The 16112-nt window shown below is 42.6% G+C and overlaps 4 protein-coding genes across 8 annotated transcripts in view; 2 read left to right on the top strand and 2 right to left on the bottom strand.

The window, feature by feature from the left end:
- adisspb (adipose secreted signaling protein b) overlaps nt 1-16112 on the bottom strand; it is a 215827-nt gene that overhangs the window by 89061 nt on the left and 110654 nt on the right. The window lies entirely within an intron of this gene.
- On the top strand, nt 122-8924 carry rgp1 (GP1 homolog, RAB6A GEF complex partner 1). 3 transcript variants are annotated; one of them, XM_080518995.1, is made up of 10 exons: nt 122-264; nt 446-561; nt 1377-1510; nt 2171-2254; nt 2339-2488; nt 4218-4364; nt 5160-5287; nt 6182-6359; nt 7960-8232; nt 8783-8924. In XM_080518995.1, exons 2-9 carry the CDS (start codon nt 446-448, stop codon nt 8181-8183), a joined length of 1161 nt encoding a protein of 386 aa, XP_080375121.1. In that variant the 5' UTR covers nt 122-264; the 3' UTR covers nt 8184-8232; nt 8783-8924. The 3 variants fall into 3 exon arrangements, with proteins under 3 accessions (XP_080375121.1, XP_080375122.1, XP_080375120.1); XM_080518996.1 differs by lacking the exon at nt 8783-8924 and having other exon boundaries at nt 1428-1510; nt 7960-8774; XM_080518994.1 differs by lacking the exon at nt 8783-8924 and having other exon boundaries at nt 7960-8774.
- Nucleotides 8802-11505, bottom strand: msmp1 (microseminoprotein, prostate associated 1; the record flags this gene model as incomplete). Its single annotated transcript, XM_080519013.1, is given in 4 exon segments — nt 8802-9040; nt 11138-11246; nt 11350-11370; nt 11373-11505. Coding segments are annotated over 4 exon segments (444 nt in total). The 3' UTR covers nt 8802-8859.
- Nucleotides 15243-16112, top strand: part of pik3c3 (phosphatidylinositol 3-kinase, catalytic subunit type 3) — a 17544-nt gene continuing 16674 nt past the window's right edge. For all 3 annotated transcript variants that reach the window (XM_080518993.1, XM_080518992.1, XM_080518991.1), the window contains exon 1: nt 15243-15638. In XM_080518993.1, coding sequence (XP_080375119.1) covers nt 15574-15638 — 65 coding nt within the window. In that variant the 5' untranslated portion in view covers nt 15243-15573. The remainder of the gene's footprint in view (nt 15639-16112) is intronic.

Below are 16112 nucleotides of genomic sequence, written 5' to 3'. Positions count from 1 at the left end.
GAGGAAAACAATTGTAACGTGTAATGTTGTCATCGCTTAAGATCGATGTTGTTGTTCTCCGGGTTAGTTACTGGTCGCCCAGCAGAGGACCGTCTTCATAGACAGTGTTGTTTACTGCAGCTGGAGCTAGCTGACCACATTAGCTGTGCTGGATTGTGTAAAAAGACGTTTAAATATGGTGTTCTTGGATCAGAAAAGTGACTAAAAGTCTCCTTTGGGATAATACGAAGCATTCCTCCGACTGTGGTTACACTTACGGCTGAGGTACGTTATTATTTAAACCCTTTAAAACAGCCCTGACTAGCAAACGCGGCCCAACAGGTTTGACTGTAGCCGGATGCGAATCGGCGAATTGGAAAGATGATAACTTTTCGGGTTCTCGGTGTCACAATTTGGGGTTTAAGCTTTACATTATTGACGTATCGTTGTTGTTTTGTGTCTGCAGATGATCGAAGTGGTCGCCTCGGTGGCCCGAGGCCCCGTGTTTCTCGCCGGGGAGCTCATGGAGTGTCTCATCACCTTCACCAACCCCATGTCTCATCTGTCCACCTCAGCCAGCAGGTAGTCTCTCTCTCTCTCTCTCTCTCTCTCTCTCTGCCTCTCTCTCTCTCTCTTATTCTCTCTCCATCTCTCTCTCTCTCTGTCTCTCTCCCTCTCTCTTTTTCTCTCTCCATCTCTCTCTGTCGCTCTCTCTTTCACTTCCTCTTTCTCTCTCCCTCTTTTTCTTTCTCTCTCTCCCCTTCTCCCTCTCTCTTTCTCTCTCCCCCTTCTCCCTCTTTCTCTCTCTCTCTCTCTCCACCCTTCTCCCTCTCTCTCCCCTTCTCCCTCTCTCTTTCTCTCTCTCTCTCTGTCTTTCTCTCTTTCTCTCTCTGTCTCTCTCTTTCTCTTACATTCATGTCTGGTTTTTATTTATTTATTAATTTTTGGGTTTTATTGTAATAAAAATGAGACTTTTGAGAGAAAATAAAAGGATTTATAATGAGTTAATATCTTGAACTCTTTGGTGGTGTAGTTTTTTTTTTTTACACTTCCAACATTAAATTGGGTAAACAGAAAAGAAAAGACAAGAATATATTTTACAAAAATGTATATTTGCATTTTAATAAGTGTTAAAGAGCAATTCTTGTTTTGGTTTTTTTTATATATTTTTTATAAAAATATTTCCAGTGACAAATATTGGCCAACAATTATAATAGTGTAATAGAGTTACAGGATTTAAAAGGCCTGTTCATTCATAATAATAAGACTTTTCTATCCGTGTGAGTTCAGCAGCAAAATGTGGTTTGTTTGGTTTCCCGTGTGGCACAAAGTGGAATCTCAGCGCTACGAGACAAAGCGTCGTGGTCTAACCTCTGCTTCCTCCGCCTGCGTCCCAGCGAGATGCTGGCGTGGGCCAGCGCTCAGATCCACTGTCAGTTCCACGCCAGCGAGAACCGAGTGGCGCTGCCGACCCGCGGCCACAAGCAGGACGTCCAGGCCGACAGCGACACGGTGCTGATTCCCAGCAGAGGTGAGGGGGGGGGGGGGGGGGGGGTCACACTTGTTACCTACTAGCGCAGTGTTTTTCAACTGGTGTTTCCTCCAGATCTCGTCAGGTGAGCCGTGGGAAATTATCCAATTTCACATTTTTTTCTAAAAAAACATTTGCTCTCACAGCGACAGCGTGTTGCAGAGTAATCGTGTATAAATACTCTTCACCACTAGAGGGCAGCACAGAACTTTGCCGGTGAAATGTAAAGTGACAGACGTCAGTGTGGTTCATCTCCACCTCCTGCTACCATCTTGTATCAAAGTACTGTGTCAGTGACAGTGATGGAGAAGTTTTTGAAAAGGAAGAATGTGAACCAGGATCTCAGCTCTTCATCCATCAGGTCCAGGTTTCACACTGAGGGAGGCACTATTAAAAAAAGTCATTGGGAAATACTTTTTTTCTGTATTTACTTGATTCCTGTTGATAAAACTTTGATGATAAAGACTTTATATTGTTAATAGAGGCTACAGAGTTTCACATTTTAACATTTTCGGGTGGTGGTGGTGTGCCTCCAGAGTTTTCCAAAGAAAAAAGTGTGTCTTGGCTCAAAAAGGTTGAAAAACACTGCGCTAGACAACCAAACATGCGACAGTTTAAACCGCGGCGGGAAAGTTTATTCCTCCGTTTGACCTCCTCCAGGCGAGCGAGGCCAGTGTGTGCTCGACACGCCACCCAAGATACTATTCTGCGACCTGCGCCTGGATCCCGGAGAGAGCAAAACCTGTACGTGGGATTTTAAAGTTCTAAACTCTCTCCATGTGGAATTTCTGTTGAAACGCTTCTAAAAACCACCGCGCCCGATTCCAGATTCCTACAGCGAGCTGGTGCCCGTCGACGGGCCGCCCAGTTTCCGCGGCCAGGCGGTGAAATACGTCTACAAGCTGACGATCGGCTGCCAGAGGGTCAACTCGCCCATCAAACTGCTGCGGGTGCCCTTCAGAGTGCTGGTCCTGCAAGGTGGGAATCACTTCTCCTTCATCCCGGGGCTCAATTCTCTAATTCTGCTTTCGCTGTGACGAGAAAACTGGAAATAAAATGACATATAGTCACATGATTCGCAGCCAAAAACACAATTTGTTGTCGACTTGCGGTTCAGTTGATGGAAGTAAAGGAGGTTTTCCTGGACAAAGTTGCATCTTTGTCCTGGTTTTCTGTCCTTTACCCTCCAAAGACACAACCTGTGTCCCACTGCCGCCACCTAGTGTCCAAATGATGCAACAAAAACGAACAAAACCCGCCAACAATAATCCAAAATACCGTATTTTCCGCCCTATAAGGCGCACCTAAACACCTCAAATTTTCTCAAAAGCTGCCAGTGCGCCTTATAGCCCGGTGCGCCTTATATATGGACGATTGTTCTACTCAAGACTGCTATTTCACAGCTGAACAACCAGAAGCTTTTATTTTGACAACTCTAAATTTGCAACCAGATCTTCAGAGCGGACGAGACTCCACACAACACCTTCATCACTCATGGTTGCACACCAACATTCTAACAAACCAAAATAAACTAGATGAAATAATGACTCCCTAAACTGGGGAACAAAAACACATAAACACAATCAACACAACACCAAGCCCAACAACAACCCACAATAACCTCCAACAACACAAAACATGAATTTGTCGCTGCAAGGCATGATGGGACATCATGCCTTGCAGCGACAAATTCAACCTGAGCTCCTCAGTGCAGCCGATAGAAACTCCCATAATTCATTGCAGCTGTTTGTGGTGTTTTAAATGCAATTATTGGGGGTTCTATTTGGTTTGTGGTGTCGGTAATAATTGTGTTGTGTTGTGTTTTTGTTGCTTAGTTCATGTAGTTTAGTTTATTATTATTATTATTATTACAGGTAGTTGTAAGTTGTCAACCAGTAGTGAAGAAGGTTTTGTGTGTAGTCTGGTACTGGCATAGGCTGCAGGTAGGACTATCAAAATAAAGTGTGTGCACCTCTCTGGGTGTTAGAATCAGTGGAAAATGTAACCTAATAGCTTTGAGCTGGAAAGGTTGCTGACCACTGGTCTACTCCATGCGCCTTATACGGCGGTGCGCCTTATATATGAATGAAGTTATAAATTATGTCAATTGATGTAGGTGCGCCTTATAGGGTGGAAAGTACGGTAGCTCCGCGATGTATTTTACTTTCATTTTGCGCATCTGAGGGGGTGAATTGTATCACGCTGTGCATTGCAGGGTTTAATCGTATGATATATTGCACATTTTTAGCTTCGATTTTAAAATATTCTTGCCTATATTTTCTTATTTCTATTCTATTTTGGGTGGTGAGTTTTGTCTATGGTCTCTATTTCTATATTTTAACCATCGCGGGATCAGATTTTCATTCTACTGTGTCTTGTATCTTTATCAGTATTGAAAACAAAAGCTCACTTTGACTGTCATTCTGCTTTTGCCGTCTATTTTACATTTATTTTGCACGTCTGAGGGGGTAAATTGTATCACGTTGTGCATTGCAGGGTTTAATCGTGTGATATATTGCACATTTCCGTCTTTTAACTTCGATTTTAAAATATTATTGCATATATATTCTCATTTTTATTCTATTTTGGGTGGTGAGTTTTGTCTATATTCTCTATTTCTGTATTTTAACCATCGCAGGATCAGATTTTCATTCCACTGTGCCATTTACACCCCCCCCCCCCCCCGTTCCTCCCATGTGACCTCCAGGGATGCCGGAGCCCCCGTTCGCCCAGGACGAGGAGGTTTCCCCGTCCAACCCCTTCCTGGAGGAGGAGGAGGCGAGCCGCCGGGACGCCCGGACGCTGGAGAGCGCCCTGGACATGCTGATGGTCACCACCTCCAGACGCTGCCCCCGTAAGTCAAGGGGGGGGGGGGGATTACGACCCCTGGGGCCGAAAACAAACTTTAATTTCATTGGCCTTTATTTGTTCAGGAGAAACACCTGGTAGAAGTGACAGTAATACTAAAATGTTCTTAAAAACTAATAAATAGAAAAAGACAAATACAGGAAGTACAATAAAAGTCCAGACAGATGAAAGAGAAAGATGAAAGAGAAAGATCTAAAAACCATCAGATAGTTTAAAATCAGTTAGATAAAACAGGAACATGGTGACTTTCTTTGTTTCCTCTAAAAAGACCTAAACTCTCCCAGTGAGACCAAAAACTCCCATAATGCAACAGCTTTAGCAGAAGCTTTTATGCGCGTTTCACACCAGAAACTTTCATTAAAATCGGCTTCATGTTTAGATTGGAGTCATTTTCTATAGTATTTGTTTAAAATAGTTACTTTGATCACGTATATTCTGCACCACAATAAATAAAAACTTTAGAGTTTTTCATTCAAAGTGATCGTGACACCATTTGACTCCACTGATTTAAAAGGTTCTTTTCTTTTTCTGTTAAGTTTTTATAGATTTTTCTCATTTTGGATGAGAAAAGGTTATTTAATCTCATAAAAAACTGATGTAGTTTGATATCGTTGGACAATATTTGCTCAAAAACACGTGAATATATGCGAATTTATGAACTTTTTTTTCACGTTGAATTGACAGAATCAGTGTGACGATGAAATCGATCCAGTTTCGCACTCATATAATCGTGCATTTTTAAATATGTTGTCACTTTTTTAAAAGTCTCCTCTTCCGTCAGACATGTTCAACATCACCAACCAGCGGGGGAAGGTGGCCAAGTTCTGCATCTTCAAGACGGTTTACCGACTCGGCGAGGACGTGGTCGGAACCTTCAACTTCTCCGACGGAGAAATCCCCTGCCTGCAGGTGGCGCTGCCTCCCAACACACCTTCATCACTGTATCTGAACCTGCAGTGACCTTCATCCTCCTGCTCTTCCTCCTCCTCCTCCTCTACCTCCTCCTCCTCCTCTACCCCTCTTCCTCCTCTTCCTCTTCCTCCTCCTCTTCCCCTTCCCCTTCCTCTTCCTCCTCCCCCTCCCCCTCCTTTTCCTCCTCCTCTTCCTCCTCCTCCTCTTCCCCCTCCTCTTCCTCCTCCTTCTCCTCTTCCTCCTCCCCCTCCTCTTCTTCCTCCTCCTTCTCCTCTTCTTCCTCCCCCTCCTCTTCTTCCTCCTCCTCCTCTTCCTCCCCTCCTCCCCCTCCACTTCTTCCTCCCCCTCCTCTTCTTCCTCCTCCCTCCTCTTCCTCCCTCTTCCTCTTCCTCCCCCTCCTCCTCCTCCTCTCTCCTCTACCTCCTCTTCTTCTTCCTCCCCCTCCTCCTCCTCCTCCTCTCTCCTCTACCTCCTCTTCTTCTTCCTCCCCTCCTCCTCTTCCTCCCCTCCTCCTCTTCCTCCTCCTCCCTCCTCTTCCTCTTCCTCCCTCTTCCTCTTCCTCCCCCTCCTCCTCCTCTCTCCTCTTCGTCCTCTTCCTCTTCCTCCTTCTCTTCCTCTTCCTCTTCCTCCCCCTCCTCCTCCTCCTCCTCTCTCCTCTACCTCCTCCTCCTCTTCCTCCTCCCCCTCCTCTTCTTCCTCCTCCTCCTCCTCTTCCTCTTCCTCCTCCCCCTCCTCTCCCTCCTCCTCTTCCTCCTCCTCCTCTCTCCTCTACCTCCTCCTCCTCCTCCTCCTCTCCCTCCTCCTCTTCCTCTTCCTCCTCCCCCTCCTCCTCCTCCTCCTCTTCTTCCTCCCCCTCCCCCTCCTCCTCCCCCCCCCCCCCCCCCCCCCCAGTACTCAGTGAGCCTGCAGAGTGAGGAGGAGATCCAGGAGCTCCACCGGCGTCGCCCCGGCCAGCCGGTCAGTGTGACGGGTCACGGGCGCCACCTGGAGTCGTGCCTCCACACGGCGTCCAGCCACTTCTCGCTGCCCATCCCCCTCAACGTCACGCCGGGCTTCAGCACCGACGTCGGTCAGTCCCTCAAGCGGGAAATTCCCACATAATTCAAGTAAAATATCTACAATTGAAGCACATTTATTGAAAAAATAAATTCAAAGTATTTAATAGTAAAACATGCAGATCACAAGGTTTTAATATTCATTCAAATAAAGTGGCTGTACTCAATAGTTACTGCTGGTTTTAGAAGTATTGGAGTCGATTACGTGATGTGAATTATACTGGAGGAAGTAAATGTTAAAAAAACAACACATCATCACAGTAATGTGAGTCGTCCTGAATTAACTAACCCTCCTGTAACCTAAACTCTAATAATGTCCGTTGTGAATATAACGAAATAACTTTGAAAAAGGGCGATACGTGTGTATTCTAAATGAAGTACAGCCTTTATTCTATCCACTATATGTAGTTTTGATCGACAAGCTGCACAAAACCTGCAAAAAAAGCTGTTAATTATTAGCTGATAATTATTAATTATTGCATTTTTGTCTACAATTACTACATTTTTAAAGATTAAAAAGAAAAGTTTGATTACTTATGTAATAACAGCAAGAAGTTATGATATTGGCTTTAGAACCTGTTAATTCTTTCTGTGAGGTGAGATAATAATCACTGCATGATGTAAACCTTAGAGAATCCATTGTGTATACATATATATATATATATGTAACTCTCACGGACATGGTTAAATTAGTACTTTATTTTGCATCCCTAAACACACAGAAGCTGATTTACTTCCTGGATATACTGATTCTGACAAATATGCCAAATAGCATCCTCAGTCTATTCAGTACGTTTTATTACAATTAGTGCTTGTTTAAAAAAAATAATCTTGTTTTTGTTTCTTTTCATTTTATGCCTCAACAACAAATTGTAGACGGTCCCTTAAGCTTATGTGATGTTTAGAGGCCACTGCAACACGTGCGTAAATAAATATTATATGTTTTGACATTAGAAGACAGATTTATATGTATATTATCAGCAATTAAATATGAATTCTGTGCCAAAGCAACAGACAGACCTCGAGTAAAATCAAGAGTAAATACAAATAAAGCTAAAAACTACAGCACTAGTAGATAATAAAGGCTTGCTCTGAACACTTAATTAATTCTTTCTGTGAGGTGAGATAATAATCACTGCACTATGTAAACCTTAGAGAGTCCATTGTGTATATATATATATATATATATATATAAAACACTCGTGGACATGGTTAAATTAGTACTTTATTTTGCATCCCTAAACACACAGAAGCTGATTTACTTCCTGGATATACTGATTCTGACAAATATGCCAAATAGCATCCTCAGTCTATTCAGTACGTTTTATTACAAAAATTGCTTGTTTAAAAAATAATCTTGTTTTGTTTCTTTTCATTTTATGCCTCAACAACAAATTGTAGACGGTCCCTTAAGCTTATGTGATGTTTAGCAACACATGCTTTAACAAATATATGTTTTAACATTAGAACACGGATTTATATGTAAATTATCAGCAATTAAATATGAATTCTGTGCCAAAGCAACAGACAGACCTCGAGTAAATACAAATCAAACTACAAACTGCAGCAGTAATAGATGATAAGGTCTTGTTCTGAACGCTCCTCCTCCTCCAGTGAGCCTCAGGTGGCGCCTGCACTTCGAGTTCGTCACGGCCCGCGAGCCCATGGAGCCGCCCACCGTGCTGCAGAGCCAGGCGGAGGCGACGGTGTGGGCGGGGGCGGAGCACGTGGACGTGGACACCTTCAGCTGGAACCTCCCCATCAGGGTCCTGCCCACCAACCCCGCCCTGGCCTCCTACGTGTCCCAGTTCACCGGCACCAACAGCATCACCATCTGACCCCCCCCCCCTGTGGACCCCCCGGGGGCTCACCGCCTCCACCCTGTGTGTGAGTGTGTGTGTGTGTCGTCTCTTCCAGTGTGTCACATTCCAGCAACACAAAGCTATTCCAGAGCCAGTGGACGTCGGATACGTCGTCCGAACACTGATGAACTCTACGGTTCTCTATTTATTTTATATCCCACTCCTTTAATTTCTCTTTTTAACAATTTTTTTTTTTTTAAACAGTATATATAACCGCATTATTCCCAGTTCGTAGGAACCGCAGGCGAACGTTGAAAATATTCAAGACCTTTATTTGGATATCACACGAGTTACAGCAGAAAAAACAAACAAACAAACAAAACAGGTCAAAGTTAATAGAAATATATTTTGTTGTATGTATGTAAGTAGTTGCTGATATTTACAAGAGATTATTGGAGTGAAAGTGGGACTATTTCATTGTTAAAACATCTGGAAACGCTAAAGAGGAAAGTATAGAATTATGCAAAAATTCTTATTGCTTATTTTTAGCTGCTAACTGTGATAACTATTAAATACAGATTAAAAAGAAAAAGATTACTGGTTCCTCAAACTGTCTTTTAAATAAACTTTCACAGGCAAACGTTCCTTCATTAATTTTCAAAGTTTTCCCAAAAAAAAAAAAAAAAACGGTGATGCGTGATGAACTGCAGCTTCAGCCGTCCAGCTGCTGCAGCTGCAGCTGCAGCTGCAGCGCCCCCTGGCTGGGGTCCCGCATGCCATCGCCGGGGGTGCACGGCAGGCGGGGGTCGGCCGTCTGGACCAGGACCACCTTGCAGGTCACCGCTTCCACCCGGACCTCACACCAGGCGGGGAAGTCCACGGGCCGCTGGACCCTGGAGGCAGCAGGGAGGCACTCAGGTACTTTGATGTTCAAAGCAGGACGTCAAAGCACATCTGATAAGCTTTGAACTTAAACTTTAAAGTTTCTTTCTTGTGGCACAGGTCATTAAAAATGTCTGTTATTACAGAAAATCACTTGAATCTCAGGCAGCCACTATGTTAAATGTATATTTTCTTTAAAATGTTTTTTTTAAATAATATTGGCGCCGGTTTAACACATTTAAAAAAACGTTTACATATCCTCGACTTTTCTCATACAAAGCCAACCTCGTGCTAAAGTCTACGTCGTGTTATTTTCTTCAAACCACTTCTCCAACATTTCAAAAATCCCACAAGTTGTGCTTTTATTTTGACACCAGATTTACTCACGCGGACCTCGCTGTTGCAAAGCCAGACTCATAAAATAATTTAGATTTTAAAAACCTAAAGTGACGCTTCTGTGAGGTCATGGATTATTCATAATTTCCTCGTGAGATTATTAAAATACTCTAATTGAAATTGAATCTTTGGTGTCATGACATGATAGTTTAAGATTTATTTCTTTATTTTTTTTTAAGCGGTTTTGTTGGATTACGTTGGTTTAAAAAAGAATATGGATACACGACGACAAAATAAATATAAAAACTGAACAAAACTCATAGAAATGTTCTGATTTATCCCCGTAATGTTTCCAGTTTCCGGTCCTGCGTTATAAAGTAGAAAAATACCTCAATAGCAACTCGTGCGTTTGGTTTATATAACAATAATCAATTAGATGAGACTGAAACCTGCTTAACTTTTTTAACAGAACAATCTTTGGCTCAAAACTCTGTGGCTGATTTTAACTCCGGATTATTAGTTAATAAATATTGGAACACGAATCGGTACAATAATTATTATATAACATTAATACTGTCTAGATTTATTTTAAGTTGTCATTTAGATGTTTTAATTTGAACTATGTGGTCATTTTTCATGTTGTCTTTTTTATTAACCAAAATGAAATATTATCTATAATCCTGTTTACATTAAAAATTTAAATCTCAGAAAGAATTAGTAGGGAAAATGTGGTTGTGAGGAATTATCACAAAATTTTTATTTATTTTTTCCAGAAAACACATTTTTAGATCTGACTTTATTGTGTAATATAATATGAAAAGTAAAACTCATTATCATGGTTGCACAATGTATTATTGGCATCTAACTAGCATGACAAAGTTCTGCTTTTATTTTGTAGTGATGATGTTAATAATAACGTGAAAACATTCAATGTAAAAAAAAAAAAACAACTGCTGCTTTATCATCACATTAATATAATTACCATTATATCCACAAATTCCACCAAAAATTGGAATTATAGAGGAAAATGGAAAAAAAGTTTGTTTTTACAGGTTTTTTTTCATTATTTCCATTTTATTTTAATGTGACTATCCTGTCACCGTATACCATCATGACAAAGTTCTACTTTTATTTTGAAGTGATGACATTAATAATAATGTTTTTAAAAACTGCTGCTTTATCATCACATTAATATAATTACCATTCTATCCACAAACCAAGCAATTCAGCTTTTATTTTCCTGAGGTTTTATTGGAATTATAGAGGAAAATGGAGAAAAAGTTTGTTTTTACAGCGGTTTTTTTTCATTATTTTTATTTTAATGTGACTATCTTGTCACCATATACCATCAAAGTTCTGCTTTTATTTTGAAGTGATGACATTAATAATAATGTGAAAACATTAAATAATGTTAAAAAAACTGCCTCTTTAATATAATTGCCATTATATCCACAAACCAAGCAATTCAGCTTTTATTTTCCTGGGTTTTTATTGGAATTATAGAGGAAAATGGAGAAAAAGTTTGTTTTTCCAGCGTTTTTTTTTTTCATTATTTCCATTTTATTCTAATGCGACTATCCTGAAGTGGTTTTAATTTGACTAAGTTATTAAAACACAACAAACTTGACCTGACCTGTGAACTTTTTATTAATATTCCATTATAGAGGAAAAACCCCTGAGCCTGTTTTAAACTTCTTTGATCATTCAAAGACAAATTCAACGGCGTCTTAGCTCGCCGTCCGCGGCGGCGGCGGCGGCGGCTTGTGACTCACGTCTCGCAGCAGCCGACGCCGACGGGGTGCAGGCAGGTGCACTGCATGCAGGCGTTGTCCATCCAGGTGTCGCCCAGCGAGTAGCGCCGCCCTTCGAACACGCACAGCGCTGCAGCGTGGAGACGGAGAGGGGGTCACGTGTGGGGTCACAGAGAGAGTGTGTGTGTGTGTGTGTGTGTGTGGTGTGTGTGTGTGTGTGTGTGTGGTCTCACCTCTGGAGTCGAAGTGGCACTCAGCGGCGCGGCGCCGCCGCCGCCGGCCCACAGCAGGAGCCCGGCGGCCGCCAGCACCCAGTTGACCCCGGTGAGCTCCATCTCCGTCTGGTCCTGCTCGGCTTGTGGATCCGGCTTCCCCTCCAGGCGCCTCATTTATACGCCCCGAGGCTTCGCCAGCGGCGTGGGGGCGTGGCTACACGTGTGTGTGTGGGGGTGTGTGTGTGGTAAACCGGAGGGGGGGGGGGGGGGGGGGGGGGGGGTGTAGTATTATTGGCATGGCGGCGTCCGGAGATCGTCGTCGCTGCGCTCCGGCGGGCATGAACCTCTAAAGTGGTAGAAACAATGACACATCCACGCGGTGACTAAGAGAGGGAAGGGGGGAGGGAAGAAAAGAGGGATGGGATGGAATTATCAAACATGATTCCACCACCATGCAACCTCTCTTTAATATATATAGATATTTCTATATGTCGGGGCCAAATCACAGTACAGAAACTGAAAATGTGACTAATGTGAACGTGAAGCACCTTTAACCCTTCACGGACAACCGAGATATTATAATATGCAATAAATATTTGCATTTTTTTATGACTTGTGTCCCATCGGTATATAATAAATGCACATGTTGGACTATTTCTGCCATTAGGAGCCACTAAATTTAGATTTTTTTACCAACTTGATTTCTGGAGATTGTCAAAACGTCGATTCCATTCAGACGCAAGTTTGACTTTCTCTCAGGTCCAGACTTTAAAAAATGTTTTCTTAATTGCATGTTTTCAAACGCAAAGCGTCACCGAGTTGATTTTATTGAAGAAAAAGAAAAATAACGGCGCCTCCCGTTTGATTTTTTGAGTTTTAAATTCATGTTTTCTGTGATTCTCATCTATTGAAAACGTTACGTTACCGAACCATTTGCTTGATAAATCTTTATTTCCAGCCACTCATTAGATTTACAGTAAATTCCACACGGTGGCGCTGTTTTCTGAGACGCTTGAGAGATACAGAAGACGGATGAAATTGTAAACTATTTAATTTCTGTTACGGTAGAACGTCACTATACATCGTACTCTTGAAATATCTTGGATGTGGATCAGAGTTCATTCAAACACATTTTAGTTCAGAACAATTTCATCTCCAGTGACGAGAGGCTGTAAAATAACACATTAATAAACCTACTATCTATTAATAAACACTACTTTGCAAAAAACGATAGTTGGGGTTCTACTTCTAAGGTTCCTCCGACTCTGCCTCACCACTGCTGTTGCATAATAAAGTTATTGGAATTTTGAATCTCCAGCCGACGAAATTGGGGGAATCCTTCTTCATGGCCATTGTGGGTGGAGCCTATGTGTGATGTCACGAGTTGTGCAGATCTCGATCTGTTGTGTTTATATTGGCTTGTGTTGTTTTCCTCTTAAATATCGAAGTTTTTACAGTGTTTTGAAGTTCTAGTCGGTGTTTTATGAGCCTTGACTAAAGAATGAGCCTGGAAGAGGAGAAAAGGAGCACGGGCCGCTAGCCACGCGAGCAAGCGGCTAGCGGGAGGCGCTAGCTCGGGCGGCTAGTAGACGATCAAGTAATACCTGGACTCATCTTCGGTGATTCCGCAATGGGAAAAGCGCTTCGACATGATCCACGATCCACGCAGCCTCTTCGTGGTCAAAACTCTGATCCTCCATAATGTAAACACAACTTGGGCGTGTGCACAACTCGTGATGTCACTCTGTTATTGTCAGAAGCTCCGCCGAGCAGCGGAAATACCAACGTTTATCGGCTATTTTCTTGCAGATTGCGCTGCAGAATATACATGATGACGTCCAGATTTTCACAAAAACCAAACAATTACGACACAAAATGACGACAATCTCAACATAAAGACAATTTTCAAGTAAAACTTCCAGTGCAGAACACAGTGAAAGGTCAAACTAATGTCTCCTCCTAATTTTCTTTAAAAATATCTACATTTTCTATGAAGTTTCTACAATTTTCTTGGTACTTTTGTTCAGATCGGAGCCTCTTGCGGCCAGTTTTTGGACGTCGGGCCTCGTCTGTCAGGTCGTCGATCACGATCTGACAACGAAAAAAACCCGTCATCTGACCTCGACCTCGCATGAGCTCATCTTCTCCCGCACTTGTTTCCTATCTGCGACGCAGAGCCGGAGATCATAGGGAAAGAATCCTCTGGCAGGAGGCCCCGGAGCCTCGTAACGGGGGCCTCGTACGGCCATACCCACACGGTTCCGTGTCCTACGGTCTCGTAACGAGCCTTTGAGAATCTCAAGCTTCCTCCGTCAGTTCAGCCCGGGTCACGCCGACCACCTCAAAGCCTGCGGAGTTCCCGTACGGCGCCCCCGGTGGAGACGCCCCGTCCCCCCGGCTGGAACGACCGTTGACGTCGTCGGTGTCGGTAAACTGGGAGGGACTCGGGTTTTTTTTTTCCCCCCCAAGTCCCGGTTCTCCTTCTTCACGGACCTGCACTTAATTGGCGGCAAGTGCGTTTTAATTGGGGAAAACTTTTGAAAGTTCACGAGGCCCTCGTCTCGACGTCACCGCGGACCGTTTGTACCGGTCGAATACTTTCCGGGAAGAAAACAAGCCTGAGGATGGATTCAGTATCAGTCTGTTTTTCCATGTCCAGCCTAGTTCATGGTCACACTGTATTAATCCCACATGGGGGAATCTGGCATAGAATAGTCTATATATATATATTAGTAGATTAGATAATAAGATGTATAGAATGAAGCTCCAGATGGGGGCGCTACAGACAGTGGATGTAATGTTTTACAATATTTATATGTCTTTGTTAAGGGCCACATACAGCTGTTTCTTCTTGGGTGGGCCAGGCTGGTAAGACAGAGTCCTAATAAACTTTAAAGTTTTTGTTGTGGCACGTGTGAGTGTACATTATTAAAATGTCTATATTAAAAACAAAATAGACCTCAAAATAAAGTCACTTTTAGTGGAACCTGGTGGAAAATACAGTTAAATGTCCCAAGAAAAAAAGAAATGCTATAGCTATTACATACAAGTGTTTTTACAACATCACTCTGACAGGCTTTGAGGTCTTTGAGGTCTTTGAGGTGTTAGTTTGGACATTATGGAGCAGGTGGGTTTAGACTGGATCCTCCTCCATGGTGTCCTGGTTCACAGCAGGAGCGTCTTCAACAACGTTCACCAGAGTAAACAACAGAGCGTATTCTTTGTATTTAGTAACTATTTATCGGTAAATATTGTGGTCCTTTCAAAAAATGTTTTTGTTAATTATAAGTCAGGGTTCCAATAAGTAAGTAACCAAGTAAGCTTTTCATTTTACAATGTAAATGTCTGTTTATCTGTATACTGTATATTATAATATATATCTTGAATAAATAATCAGAAAGAGGCTAAACACATGTAAAGCAACTGAAAGGAGAGAACAGTTTTATGCAAAATGACAAAATGTGGGTGGAAAAGTCATCAAAATTGCAAAACTCCTGGAAATAGATAAAATTAGGCGACTTCTCCGTTCTTTAGAAAATAAAAAATCTTTCAGTTAATTATAAGTTGGGGACCAGAAAAATAAGTTTTTCATTGTAAAATAAAAATGTCTCTTATCTGTATATATGTATGCATTTATGTTTTACAATTGATTTATTATGGTATTAATCTTAATCTGTCTTGATTCCCGCAGAATGAAGTTCAAATTGCTCTAAAAATGTCTATATTTCACCAAAAAAAGAGATTTAAATTTTTTCGGAACTGCTCCTTTACAGTGCATAAGCCCCGCCTCCTTCTCTCCTTCCTGCTTCAGACTCGACCAATCGATCCCCGTTACAAGGATCGCTCCTCGACCGGACCGAAGCCCGAGAGCAGCGCGGCTCGATTACTCTCCCCTTGCCCGTGCATTTACTGCAGTGTTGTTGTGAAGCTAATCGAAAACACCAAATCATGTCCGGAGAGACATGGTTTACGTAAAAAGAATGTCTTTCCCGTGACCGCAGCCGCTCCAAGAGACGTCTTACAGGGAGCGTCGACCCCGCGGGCCTCTCCTCGCCGTGTGTTCGCGGTGTTCGCCGCGCTCCGGGGACTGTTGGCGGTGAGGAATCGAGGCCTAAACCCCCGCTAACAAAAGTCTCCCGTCCGCCGCGAGAGAGCGGAGTTCATGTTGAGGGAGTCCTGGTTCTGGTTCCTGGTTCCTGGTTCCTGGTTCTGCTGAGAAACCAAGGCTTCCCCCCTCGGAAGATGGACACTGACAAGTTCAACTATGTCTACAGCTGTGACCTGGACATCAACGTTCAACTCAAGATGTGAGTTTCTGCCTCCTCGTCTCGTGACTTCTCGCTTTTGTTTCTCACTTCTCCAGCGTCCGGAGCTGAAATGACCACCGACCTGCAAGAAAACCCCCGCAAAGTTGCACGAAAGTAACTTATCGGCCTGCTTTTTTGCTCATCCGGCCCCTTTTTCTTGAAATAGTCCCATAATAACCTTCACATCTCGCTTTTAAAGTGATGCAAATGTATGTATTTTCACAAAAACCAAGTAATTACTGCAGAAAGTTATTCAATCAGTCATATAGCGGATTTTAATCGTGCAAACTACAGTGCAATTTACCTAAAAAAACATGTTTTTGTTCATCCAGCCCCATTTTTACCTAAATTTTCCCATAATAACCTTCACATCTCGCCTTTAAAGTGATGCAAATGTCTGTATTTTCCACAAAGACCAAGCAATTACTGCAGAAAGTTATTCAATCAGTCATATAGTGGATTTTAATCATGCAA

This window comes from Blennius ocellaris (assembly GCF_963422515.1).
Source record: "Blennius ocellaris genome assembly, chromosome: 23".
In the NCBI taxonomy this organism is placed as follows: Eukaryota; Metazoa; Chordata; class Actinopteri; order Blenniiformes; family Blenniidae; genus Blennius; species Blennius ocellaris.
Note: the sequence above shows the minus strand (reverse complement) of the source record. Positions and strands in the feature narration are given on the sequence as shown.